Raw genomic sequence first — 13,855 nt, forward strand, 5'->3', positions numbered from 1 at the left:
CAGTCATACTAGCTTTTAGACAACTAATTGCTTTTTTTTTTTTTAGCATGGATGGGTACTCCAGTGGCTTTATTAACTCTTTTCCGGGGATGGCAGGACCTTATAGCTGGAGATGAATTGCTTTTTAAAAATGTATTAGTCTCTTAAATTGTGTAGAAAACAAAAAGTGGAGTCACAAACCATTGTTACAGTAATACAGTTGACCCTTGAACAATGTTGGTGTTAGGGACACCAACCCTCCACGCAGTCCAGAATCCGAGTCTAACTTTACACTTGGCCCTTCATATCTGTGGCTCTGCATCCAGGGATTCAACCAGCCGTGGATGGTGTAGTACTGTAGTACATACTTATTGAAAAAATTCACATTTAAGTGGACCTGGGCAATTCACACCCATGTTGTTCAAGGGTAACTGTACTAGCTTTTATAAGTGCCCATGTATTTACCATGTATATAGTTACCATTTTATAATTGCCATGTATTTACCTTTACTGAGCTTTTTTAAGTTAGTTTCTTTTTTAATTGAAGTATAGTTGATTTTTAATATTATGTTACAGGTGTACAATATAGTGGTTCACAATTTTTAAAGTTTACACTCCATTGATTATAAAATATTGGCTATATTCCCTGTGTTGTACAATATATCCTTGTAGCTTATTTTATATCTAATAGCTTGTACCTCTTAATCCCTTACCCCCATGTTGCCCCTCCCCCCTTCCACACTGTAACCACTCATTTGTTCTCTGTATCTATGAGTCTGCTTCTTTTTTGTTATATTCACTAGTTTGTTGTAGTTTTAGATTCCACATATAAGTGGTATCATACAATATTTGTCTCTCTCTGTCTGACTTATTTCACTTAGCGTAATACCCTCCAGGTCCATCCATGTTGCTGCAAATGGCAAAGTTTCATTCTTTTTTATGGCTGAGAAGTATTCCATTCTGTATACATACCACATATTCTTTATCCATTTTTAAAATATGGTGTAAAGTTACTGTCTAGTTCCCTTTCATTCCAACCTGCAGGACTCCCTTGAACATTTCTCACAGGGCAGGTGTAGTGGTAACAAACTCCCTCAGCTTTTATTTATCTGGAAATGTCTTAATTTCTCCCTTACTTTTGAAAGATGGCTTTGCCATGTACAGGGTTCTCAGTTGACTTATTTTTTTTCCTTTTTAGCACTTTGAATAGATTGGCCTCCTGCCTTCTACCCTCCAGAGTTTCTGATGAGAAACCTGCTGATAATCTTATTGAGGATTCCTTGTGTGTGATGATTTGCTTCTCTCTTGCTGCTTGCAAGATTCTTTATCTTTGGATTTCAACAGTTTGATTATAACGTATCTCAATTCATTGAGCTCCTTAGATGTTTACATTCATGTCTTTCATCAAATTTGGGAAGTTTGGGGCCATTAAGTTTTCAAATATTCTCTCTGCCCCTCTTTCTCCCCTCTCCTCCTTCTGGGACTCCTACAGTGTATTTTGATCCAATTGATGGTGTCTTACACGTCCCTTATGCTCTGTTCACTTTATCCATGTCCTATCTTCAAGATTTCTGATTTTTTCTTCTACCAGCTGAAATCTGCCTTTGAAACCCTCTAGTGAATCTTTCATTTCAGTTATTATTATTTTTAGCTCCATATTTTTTTTGCTTCCTTTTAAGATTTTCTATCTTTTTATTGATATTTCTATTTGTTCATACATTATTTGCTTCATTTTCTCTGCATCTTTAGTTCTCTGAGCATCTTTAAGGGAGTTGTTTTAAAGTCTTTGTCTAGTAGATTTGCCACCAGCTCTTTTTCAGATTCAAAACTGGACATTTGAATCTAATAATGTGGTAACCCTGGAAATCGGATTCTCCCCCTTCCTCTGGGTTTGCTGGGCTTTATGTTTGTACCAAGGATCAGCCTAAACTGTAATCTTAAGGTCTTCTCAGATCTTTTCTAAGCCTGTGCCTTTCCCTGGGCATATACAGTAACTTTCTCATTTGTCCCATATATACAGTTTGCTTTTGAATGCCCCAGTACTTAATGTCTGGCTCCCAAAAGGGGAAGAGAGAAAACTGAAGTGGGGGAGGAGACATGAAGCACCAGCCCAGGCCTTTAAAGCTCCTGGAAGTTAGTGCAGCTAGAAGGGGAGGGGCTTGCAACAGTAAGGGGAGGCGCAGCAATAGCGGCGGCCCACCTCTTTGTCTGCAACTCTGTCCTCATAAGCATTAATCACAGCACAGATCCCCAGTATTTGGAGAGCAGGGTCCTTTTTGCCCACCATGGTTCCTTCAAGCTGTGTGCAAGCTGCTCCAGGAACAGATTCGTGGCTGCCTGTCGGGGGTGGGGGGGGGGGGGGGGGGGGGGGGGGTGGGGGGTAGGGAGTGGGGGTGAGTAGATGCTATTGAGCTAAGAGCTGAAATTGACTGAAATTAACTGCAATTTCCATACCAACCTTCCAGGGGAAGTTGCAAGCCTTAAATGGACTCCAAAATAGTTACCTTAAACAGATTCTGCCAGTGTGGTTGTTTTCTAAGTGGGAGGCAGATTCCTGGTGCCTCCTACTCCACTGTTTCCCTAGAATCTTCCATGGACATATGTGTTTATTTCTCTAGGGTAAACACGTAGGAATGGAATTGTCAGACTGTATGGTATCTTTATGTTTTGTGGGGTTTTTTTTTTAGGAACTGTTTTCCAAAGTGGCTATAACATTTTGCATTCCCATCAGCAATGAATTAGCGTTCCAATTGCTCCATGCCCTTGCAAACACTTGTGACTGTCTATCTCTCTGATTAGAGCCATTCTAGTGAGTGTGAAGTAGTATCTCACTTTGGTTTGGCTTTGCAGTTTCCTGATGATTAATTATGTTGAACATCTTCTCATATGCTTACTGGCCATTTGTTTGCCTTTCTTGTACAAGTATCTGTTTAAATCCTTCATCTGTTTTAAAATGGATGTCTTTTATTGTTGAGTTATAAGAATTATTTATATATTCTGGGTACAAATCCCTATATTGCAGATATATGATTTGCAAATATTTTTCCCAGTCTGTGAGCTGCCTTTACACTTTCTTGATAGATTAGACTTGAAACAAAAAGTTTATACATTTGATAAAGTCCAGCTTATCTGTCTTCCCTTTTGGTGTTGCATATGAGTAATCATTGCCTAACCCAAGATCACAAATTTATTCTAATGTTTTCTTCAAAGAGTTTTCTAGGTTTAGCGCTTACATTTAAGTCTATGATTCACAGTGAGGTAATTTTTATGTATAGTGTGAGGTAGGAGTACAAATTATGTTTTGGATGTGAATGTCCAGTTGTTCCAGCATTTGTTGAAAAGACTGATTCTTCCCACATTGAATTGTCTTGGCACCCATGATGAAAATCTTTTGGCCATGAATATATTTTATTTCTGGACCCTGAATTCTGTTAATCTGTATGTATATCTCTGTGCCAGTACCATGCATTCTTTTTTTTTTTTTTTGCGGTACGCGGGCCTCTCACTGTTGTGGCCTCTCCCGTTGCGGAGCACAGGCTCCGGACGCGCAAGCTCAGCGGCCATGGCTCACGGGCCCGGCCGCTCCGCGGCATGTGGGATCTTCCGGACCGGGGCACGAACCCGCATCCCCTGCATCGGCAGGCGGACTCTCAGCCACTGCGCCACCAGGGAAGCCCCACCATGCATTCTTGATTGCTGTGGACTTGTAGTCAGTTTTGAAACTGTGAAATGCGAGTCCTCCATCTTTGTTTTTCTCTTTCAAGATTGTGTTGGGCCCTTCGTATTTCCATACGAAATTTCAGATCAACTTGTCAATTTCTGCAAAAAGCCATCTGGGATTTTGATAAGGGAATGCATTGAATCTGTGTATCAGTTTGGGGAGTATTGCTGTGTTAAACATATTAAGTTTCTGATCTGTGAACACAGGATAGCTTTCCACTTATTTATGTCTTCTTTAATTTCTTTCAACAATGTTTTGTAGTTTTCAGAGTACAAGTATTCTGCCTCCTTGGTTAAATTTATTCCTGAGTAGTTTATTTTTGTATGCTATTGTAAATGGAATTGTTTTCTTAACTTCATTTTTGGATTGTTTACTGCTGGTAAGAGAGCAATGGATGTGACAGGCATAGAAGCTCTCAGCCTTGGAAGTGAGGGGAGTGGTCGGCAGACACCTAACAGACAAGTTGCTGTTGACAGCTGTGGTGAGCATTGTGAAGACAGGTACAGGGGCTGAGACAGAATACCACAGAGATGCAGACAGGGCCTGGAGGGTGGTGTGGAATGAGTGGGTGTGTAGGGGTGGACACTAAGGTTTTTGTATACAATTATGGGCTCAGAGGTATGTAATCAGGATACAGATCTTTTTCTTTGCATTGTGTAAATAAGTGTAATGGATGGGTACCTTTAAAATACCATATTAAAATCTGTTCTCATTCTTCACGTGAATAAACTTCTGTAGAATTTTTCAGTATAAGCTGCAACTAATGATGGAATTCTGCTGGAAGCTGGGGAGAAGCCTCTGGTGAGTTAGGGTTCAGAGAGAGGCAGTGGGGCAGCCCTCACAAGGATCCTTCTTTGGATCCAGGACGCCCCTGAATCCTGTTAGGCGCCCAGATGCACACTGATGAGTGCTGTGCAGAGGGGTCTGGAGGCTCAGCACCCTTTTGAGTTAACTAGAACCCCTGAAGAGGCCCCCTCAGGTCCAGGTTTAAAGAACCAGTTTTCCTGTACTTGGACTTGAGCTGTCAGAGCAACCGGGTGGGATGGTGGAGGGCAGAAGCTGGTTGAGGGGACATTGGGGCCACTTGACTTGAACTTTGAGTTACAGCGAGAAGCAGAAGGGGTGCTGGGAGATACTGGTTATTTGCCACATTGCCTTCCTAATTATGGTTCTCCTTCTGGCTTTTTCTTCAATTTTGCTCGGGTTGGGGAACATGTATTCAGCAGGGCAAGTTATTGGGCTCAACAGAGAAGACGTTCCCTTGTAACAGCTGCGGCGTGTTTGCACCTGGAGCATTCGAGTGCAGGGGACGGTCCTCCATCCGCACAGCCCGCAGTCCCAGGTGGAGGGCGCTCCTCCGGGGCCTGGAATATATTTCTATCAGTTTCTTGGCAACAGTTTCATTCACGGTCCGTCGGGCTGCGGAGCCTTGCGAAGGTCAGGGGTCATCTAGGAGCCCAGGTGTCTTCATCTTTGATACTGGTGGCTCCAAAGCGAGCCGTCTGCCCAAGGAGACTGTGCCTACGTGAGACAGCATGGCCAGTCCCTAGGGCGTGCCGGTGATGTGTGTTCTTGTCTGCAATCGTGCAGAGGCGTGAGCCCATGGTGAGAAACGAGATGCAGAAACCGACAGCTCTTCTCAGTGGGTGCTTGTATGTGCTGTGTTCTCAGTCCCATTTCGTTAAAGTGTTACTGCCCCCATTTTGTAAACGAGGAAACAGAGGCTCCGCCCTGGTACGTGGTGGGATGCGGCTTCAGCTCCAGCACTGCGTCACTTTCAAGTCTTTCCCGTTTCCTCCGCATCATACTGCACTCCTATGAGTAAGAAGCTGTTTGGAACCTCAAGCGTGAGCAGGCTTTCAAACCTCCCACGTGGGGTGAGGCTGACTTGTCGTCCCTTGGTCTGGGGGTGGCTTTTGCCTCTGAGCGCGAGTTCATCAGCAGCCTCGGCCTCTCGTGCTGCTTTCTGCTCCTGGGCCCCCGCCGAGAACGTACCTTCCAGCAAGGTGAGGACCGGGCCATCCTCTGGTGTCTCCCGCTCACCCTCCCACCTGCTCCTGAGCCCTCTGCCCTGTGCACAGGGCTTTATCACAGCCACGTTGTTCAATCCAGGGAGAAGCGCTTCTGAGCTCCTGGGTCTACTCCACACTCAGCGGGATGGGCGCCCTCCTGTACACCCACCTCCGAGGCTGTGCACACGCTCACATACACTTGCATGTTCTCAGCACTTCCTGGCAAGGAACATTTTGTAAACTGTGCAGAAGTGGACATTTTGAAGGTAACCTCATGGTTTCTTAGGAGTGTTAGCTGATAAATCATGGCAGCCTCAACCCACCCCCACCCCCTGCTGACTAAGATGCCCTGTCAGACCCAATGGATGGTCTCCTGGGGCTCCTTCAGCCTCTGAGCCTGGCCTGATGCTGGACAGGGGCTGCTTGGCAGGCAGAGCCATTTCCGTGGGAGATTGGTGTCCTTCGGATTTCCCAGCTTCCCTTAAACCCCTCTGGGGACAGCTCAGGATGCTCCACTGCACTGGGTCAGCACGTGCAAGAGGCAGGGACCAAGTTGGTCTCATCCATCGCTGTATCCCCAGGCCTCATAAGTGCCTGCCCACCCTGCATATGCGGTCAGTATGGGTATATAGGTTGGTGTCTCTGCCTCACTACTTTGGGCCAGTTAATAAACTTACCTGATCCATAATACATGTTCTCATTTCCAAAATGGGAATACTTAGAGTTCTTGGAGATGAAATGAGACAATCAGATGATATGCTGCATGCTTGATAAGTAATTGCAGCTGTTAACTCCAAATTCAAGCGATAGAAACCTCAAGCACTTGTCCTTTCTAGCTCAGCGGCAACCATAGAAGATGGTATCCAGGGTAGTAGTTGGTGACTCTTAACCAAATCTGACCACTTTTACTCTCCTTGCTCCTTGCATTGCTCCTTCTCTACTGCCTCTTCCTTCAAATCCTCTGGTAGCCGCCCCATCCCCTATAGTAACATCAAGCGGCAGGATACTGTGGGATCAGGGATTCTGATAAAGATTGCATTAAATCTGTGGATTGCTTTGGGTAGTATGGACATCATAACAACAAGAAGTCTTTCAATCTATGAACGCGGGATGTCTTTCCATTTATTGGCATTATTTTCAATCTTTCATCAACATTTTCTAGTTTGCAGGATATAAGTCTTTTGTCTCTTTGGTTAAATTTATTCCTTAGTGCTTTATTCTTTTTGATGCTATTGTAAATGGAATTATTTTCTTAATTTCCTTTTGGGATTGTTCATTGTTAGTTTATAGAGACAACTGATGAGTGTGTGTTCATTTTGTGTTCTGCAACTTTGCTGAATTCATTTGTTCTAACAGTTCTGTGTGTGTGCGGTATGGCAGGGATCTTTAGGATTTTCTACATGTGAGATCATGTCACATGTGAACAGAGATCATTTTACTTCCTCCTTTTCAACTTAGATGCCCTTTATTTATTTTCCTTGCCTATGTGCTCTGGCTAGAACTTCAGTGCTGTGTTGAATAGATGTGGTGAGAGTGTCTTGTTCCTGATCTTAGAGGAAAAACTTTAAGTTTTTCAGTGTTGAGTATGATGTTAGCTGTGGACTTTTTATATATGGCTTTTATTATGCTGAGGTAGTTTTTCTCTATTTCTAGGTTTTTGAGTGCTTTTTTTTTTTTATCACAAAAGGGTGTTGAATTTTGTCAGATGGTTTTTCTGCATCAGTTGAGATGATTTGTGTGTGTGGTGTTTTTCTCCTTCATCCTGTTGATCCAACATTTTTGTAAAGCCAAATTATATCAAAATCAAGAAGCAAGGCTAATGAAGGTTTGTTCCCCTTTTAAGGAATTGGCTGGTCAGGGATGGGGCAGTTTGACATTAATATTAAAGGAGACCTAAATATTAGACCCAGCTCTAGCAAAGACCTGCATCTTCTTTCCTCTGTTAATTTTTTTTTTAATTTTTCCCATCATTTCCCATATGTACTGTGTGCAAGTGGTAAATGTTAATTGGTTAATTAAATGTTTTAGCTCCCTTTTAAAGTATGAGAATTCATAGTAATTGCCAATAAGGAATAGCTTTCCAAGTAAATGAGGAGTTAGTCTGTGTGGGATAGAATGTGCTGTTTAAAAGTCAGTTGTGGAAAGCAGGGACGCAGCTCAATACTCTGTAGCAGGAATACTGACCAGTAATCATTTATTTGATTTCCATGAAGAGTCAGAAATTTTTAATCTGGGGAGAAGGCAAGTCCCTATGGATGAAATGATACTGGTATGTGGAATGATTCGCTTTGAAATAACCTAGTTAGCGGGGAGTGGAGAAGGGGTAAAAATGAAAAAGAGTCCTCATGTTTTAAATTCATTATACATTCTCTGTACTTTTATATCTGTTTGAAATTTTTCATAAAAAGTTCAAAAAAGAAACAATATAAATAAGTGATGGTACAGCATAATATCAAAACATCATGTAGCCATTACAATAACATCAAGAATTTTACTGATGTGGGATGAGAAAATCAGGAACTCAGTCTTACTAATAATATAGTGCATGTGTGCTTGTGCACATAAATATTTGCATAAAAGATATTGGAAGGAAATACATTAAAACGTTCCATAGTTAGTCATTCTTGGTTGGTGGGATAATGGGTGATTTTCATTCTATCTTCCAAACTTTCTACAGTGAACAAGAGAAAAACATAATTTCTGAAAATTTTTTTTTCAAAGAAAGGAATGAAATCTGCATTGTGTAAATCGGTGAAGCATTTTCCATTAAATGGCTCTGGTCAGTGATTAGATAAATGCTGATGTGGTTACTAATCTTGGACATGTTTTTGGCCTCTACTGACCTGGAATCTGTCTTTGCCAGGGACATGGGCAAAAGGCAGTCACCACCATTTCAGTCACTGATAACTTCTGTTAGACTTGCTCCTCTAACATGACTTTCTATCTGATTTTAGTGAGCTGGACATGATTTCCACGAGGGTGATGGACATTAAGCTTCGGGAGGCTGCGGAAGGCCTTGGGGAGGACAGCACAGGTAAGGCCCTTACTTCCCCTGTGCTGGGCGGAGCCCTTGTTGCGTTGTAGGGCTGAGAGAGGGGCTGCTAGAGCCAGGGCTTTAGGTTCTCTACGTGGAGTGTGGGTTCAGTTCACAGTGTGTTCAGACACATGTGGCTGGAGAGCACGTCCAGACTGTTGGCGGCCACCCAGGGGCAGTGCTCCTTGGCTTCTCTGTCAGACACGGCAACGGGGGTGGGGGTGGATTACTCATTTTCCTCCTTCCTGGAGGTCAACATGTCCCAAAGTTTGGTTGACTCGAAAGCAAAGGAAGTGAGATGCAATGGAATCATTTATCATCCAGGAACATCCAAAAGTTTCAGCGGGACGTCAGGCAGAGTATTGGATGGTCTAATCATCCAGAAGAAATAATGATATCAAGAGAGAGCCTTTGAGTCCTCTTTTATGGCTTTTATCCTCCTTCAGGAGACCTTTATTGCACTTTCTACTGAGCTAAATTCCAAGCGCATCAATCATCATCTCATAACGCATTCCAAGAGTTACCCAGTTATGCGATTGGTTTACTGTTATCCATAGATTGCTCTGTATGTCTTTATAGAGTTGTAAAACTGACATTAGAAAACGTTAATCTCCCCACATGTGCCTTTTCCCGTATCAGCCATTTTTACTCACCTTATTTTGGTGACAGAGTTCTCCGTCTCTCTCTCTTGTTTTAAGTCAAAGTGCTAATAGTGATTGTCTTTGAGGTAGTTCAGGGGAACAGCTTCCAATAATATTAAATCCTAGCGCTTATCTCTTAGCTTCAGATACTAATTTCATTACAGACTTTATTTCATATATTACATAATATATTATTATATATTATTATTCCATATTAGGACTACTTTTCCTCTGTCACATTTCAGTAGATGCGCTGGTAATTGTCTTTCAACAAATGGTGCTAAAGCAATTGGACATTCATATGTAAAAAAATGAACTTTGAGAGTTCAAAGTTTATTTGAACTCAAATGAGTATAGAAAAATTAATTTAAAATATATCATAGTCATAAATGTAATACTATAAATGCTTTAAAAGAAAATATAGGAGAAAATATTTATGACCAAGGATTAGATAAGAGTTCATAGATATGACAACTCAGTCCCTAAAAGAAAAAGTCGATAAATTGGACTTCATCAAAATTTAAAACTTTTGCTCTGTAAGAGACACTGTTAAGAAAATGAAAAGTCAAATCACAGACTGGGAGAAGATATTTGCAAATCACATTTGACAAGAACACTCAAAATTCGACAGTAAGAAAACTAACAACCCAATTAAAAATAGGGAAAAGGTTTTTAAAGATGCTTTACTTAAGAAGATACACAGGTGGCAAAAAAGCACATGAAAAAGTGCTCAACACCAATAGTCATTAGTTAATGCAAATTAAAACTACACCGAGATACCGCTATACACCTATTAGAATGGCAGAACAAAAACAGAAACAAATGCTGGTGAGGATGCAGAGCAACTGGAACTCTCATATATGGCTGATGAAAATGCAAATGGTACAGCCACTTTGGAAAGTATTTTAGCAGTTTCTTATAAAATTAAATACACACTTAGTCTATGAGCCACCAATCCCACTCCTAGGTATTTACCTAAGAGAAGTGAAACCTTATGTTTACACAAAAACCTATAACAATTTTCATTTTGTTTACCACTTTGTTTCTATCTATACAATGGAACAGTACTCAGCAATAATAAGGAACAAGCTATTGATTGAGGTAACAACATGGATGAATCTCTAATGCATGGTGGTAGGTGAAAAAAAGCCAGAATCAAGAGGATACATACTGTCTGAATCACTCTATATGACATTCTGGAAAAGGCAAAACTATAAGAACAGAGAAGATATCAGTGCTTTCCAGGGGTTAAAGGTAGGGGAAGGGTTTGACTACAAAAGACAGCACAATGATGATGTATCTTGATTTTGGTGGTGATTATTCAACTCTGTATACACCAAAAAGAGTCAGTTTTACTGACGTAATTTTTAAAACAACTTTTAAATGAGGTACCAGATTTGAAAAACAATCAAGTGGATTTTTTAGAAATAAGTAAAACTATTACAATTAAAAATTACGTGGATGAGTTTAATAGCAGATTATATCAGCTCGAGAGAGAGCACAAGAAAGTATACAGAATGTATCACAGAGTGGTAAAAAGAAGGAAGATACGGAAAGAGAACAGGAAGCATAGAGATAAGTGAAAGGGTGTAACATGCATTTGAGCACAGTCTCAGGAGAGGAGAGAATAGCTGAGAATTTTCTGGAATTGACTTAAAAAAAAAAACACAAAAGACGCCCCAGTCCACAGATTTAAGAAACTGAATGAATCCCAAAAAGGATCAATAAAAGGAAATCCACATCGAATGAAAATGTAGAAAACCAAAGACAAAAATGAAAAAATCTTAAAATTAGTCTGAGGAAAAAAGATTACCTTCGAAGCAACAAAAAACTGACTTCCTGACCACACGACAGAAGCCACAACACAGTGAAATAATGGCTTAATATTACTGAAAGCATAACTTAGAAAAAATAACTGCCAACCTAGAATGTTAAACCTAGGGATACGATATTTTAGGAATGAAGGAGAAATAAGGGCATTTTCAGGTAAACAAAAACTGAGTTTGTCACCAGGAGACCCTCAGATTCTAAAGGAATCTCCCTTCGGGTGGAAGGAAAATCATCCTTGATGGAGGATTTGGACACAGGAAGGAATGATAAGCAAAGAAAATGAGAAACAAGCAAACACATCTAAATGAACATGGAATAATATCTTTTGGGTTTTTAAAGATCAGAATGAAAACAATAGGGCATAAACATAGGATTAAAGTATTCTAACTTTCTTGTTTTGTCCCTTAACAGAATGTGGGGTATAATTTCTAGGGTAACCCGTGAAAGAACAGAGGTAAAAGGCAAAGTTTACAAACTAGAAGTGGGAAGATAATGGAATAATTTTTTAAAGTCAGTTAGTCCGGAAGACAGCAAGAAAGGAGATTAAGAAAAACCACAGAGATGGTAGACTTGTTTTTATTAACATATCAGTAATTAGAATAAGGGTCAGTAGCTAGTTACATTAATTGTTCCCGTTAGAAGTTTAAAGCTCAAATTGGCTTTCTAAAACTCTGTATCTCTTAGGATTCAGAAAAGTTGAAGGTAAAAGGGATAGAAAAAAAGGAACCTTGCAACACTGGGCCAGGGGAAGCTGGCATAGCTGTATCAATAGCAATCAAAATAAAATTTAAGGCAAAAAGCATTACTAAAAATAAAGAGGGTCATTTCACAGTAGGTCCACTTCCCCAGGAAGATATTAATTTTACCTTTCTTTGGCATTTATCAACATAATGTCAAAATTTATGGAGTAGAAATTGACAGTTAAATAACGATAAATCTACAGAGTGGGTTATTTTTAATACACCTAATTGACAGGACAGATGTATTAAAAATTAAAGACAAAGTACCTGGACAACACAATTAAAAAGAAAAAGGCCTGTCCTAATCGATGTGTATAGAACATTGAAGAAAATACATTAATTCAAGTGCTCTAGGAACATTTACAAATATATGGTAAGCCATAAAGCAAGTCTCAACAAATTTGAACGGATTCAAATCATGCAGGGTGTGTTCTCTGGCCACAGCGCAATTAAGCTAGAACTCAATAACAAAGATAATAAGAAAATCCCCAAGTGCTTGGATATTGACATACTTGTCTAAATAACCTATAGGTCCAAAAAGGTATTCTAATGAAAATTAGAAAATATTTTCAAGCAAATAGTAAGGAAACTATATATCAAAACATGTAGATGCAGGGACTTCCCTGGGGGTCCAGTGGTTAAGACTCCACACTCCCAAAGCAGGGGGCCTGGGTTCGATCCCTGGTCAAGGAACTAGATCCCCCATGCGTGCCGCAACTTAGAATTCCGATAGCCGCAACTAAAAAAAAAAAAAAAAAAAAAATCCCGCATGCCACAACTAGGAGCCCAGTGTGCTGCAACTAAAAGAGCCCGTGTGGTGCAAGGAAGATCCCGTGTGGTGCAAGGAAGATCCCGTGTGGTGCAAGGAAGATCCAGTGTGCCACAACTAAGTCCTGGTACAGCCAAATAAATAAAGAAACAAATATTTTTAAAAAGAAGAAAAAACATGTAGATGCAGCTAAAACAGATTTAGAAGGAAATGCATTGCCTTAAATGTGTGTATTATAAAAACAGAAAGCCTAAAAATTGATTAGCCAAGTATTCATCTCAAGAAGTTTAAAAAGATAGCAAAGTAAACCTGAAGAAAGTAGGAGGAAGGAAGGAAAAACTAGACCAGAAATTAGTCCAATAAAAAAATAAATATTCAGTAGAGAGAATGAACAAAGCCAAACTTTTTTAAGGCAAAGGAAATTGACAAACCTCTTGTGTAATTGATCCAGGAAAAAAGGAGGGACAGAGAATAGCAGGGCTGAGAAAAGGGGGCTTTATTATAGATAGTACAGATGCTAAGATAATAAGAGGATATTAACAGCTATATGCCAGTGCATTTGAAAATGTGGGAAATAAAGACAAATTTCTAGAAAAATGAAACAATAAAACAAATTCAAGAAATAGAAAACCCAAATAGTTCCTATAACCATTAAAGAAATTGAATGAAAAAGGCTAGCAGCCTAACAGATATAACACAAACGGGCCTCCAGTGGATGGCCAACTAATTATGGCAAATCAAACAAGTGTTCAGTGGCTGTACTCTGGGTGTTGGTAGCCACTTGCTTTAATCCCGAAGGAGCCTCTTTGACTGTAAAGGATCGTGAGGCTGCGTGTTTGTGCAGACCTTCAGGGGTGCGTACCTATTTGTCAACTAGGCAAAGGCCAGATGGTGTCCTGGCAGATGCAAAAAACTCTGAAGAGGCTTTCCAAATAATAAGCTCTCTTTGAGACCAATCAGTTAACAACATAAACGTTTTGAGATTATAAAGGTAAGGAAACTTCCACTGTAAGTTAAGAAAACTTGGCTGTAGAACTCCTTTCCTTTTGGGCAGGGATCTGCTCCACCTAAGGTCATATAGGTACTCCAACTGTAGAGTAATCCTAAGAAATTCTCCACATTAAGGCAA

At 40.4% G+C, this 13,855-nt stretch overlaps 1 protein-coding gene across 7 annotated transcripts in view; it reads left to right on the top strand.

Annotated features, from left to right (window-relative positions):
• CRACDL (CRACD like) overlaps positions 1-13,855 on the top strand; it is a 121,667-nt gene that overhangs the window by 67,590 nt on the left and 40,222 nt on the right. For all 7 annotated transcript variants that reach the window (XM_027128875.1, XM_027128872.1, XM_027128876.1 and 4 more), the window contains one exon: positions 8,667-8,746. In XM_027128875.1, coding sequence (XP_026984676.1) covers positions 8,667-8,746 — 80 coding nt within the window. Of the gene's footprint in view, positions 1-8,666; positions 8,747-13,855 lie in introns of those variants that run through there.

This window comes from Aethalodelphis obliquidens, unplaced genomic scaffold, assembly GCF_003676395.1.
Source record: "Aethalodelphis obliquidens isolate GAN/ISIS:26980383/991018 unplaced genomic scaffold, ASM367639v1 scaffold35, whole genome shotgun sequence".
Lineage (NCBI taxonomy): Eukaryota > Metazoa > Chordata > Mammalia > Artiodactyla > Delphinidae > Aethalodelphis > Aethalodelphis obliquidens.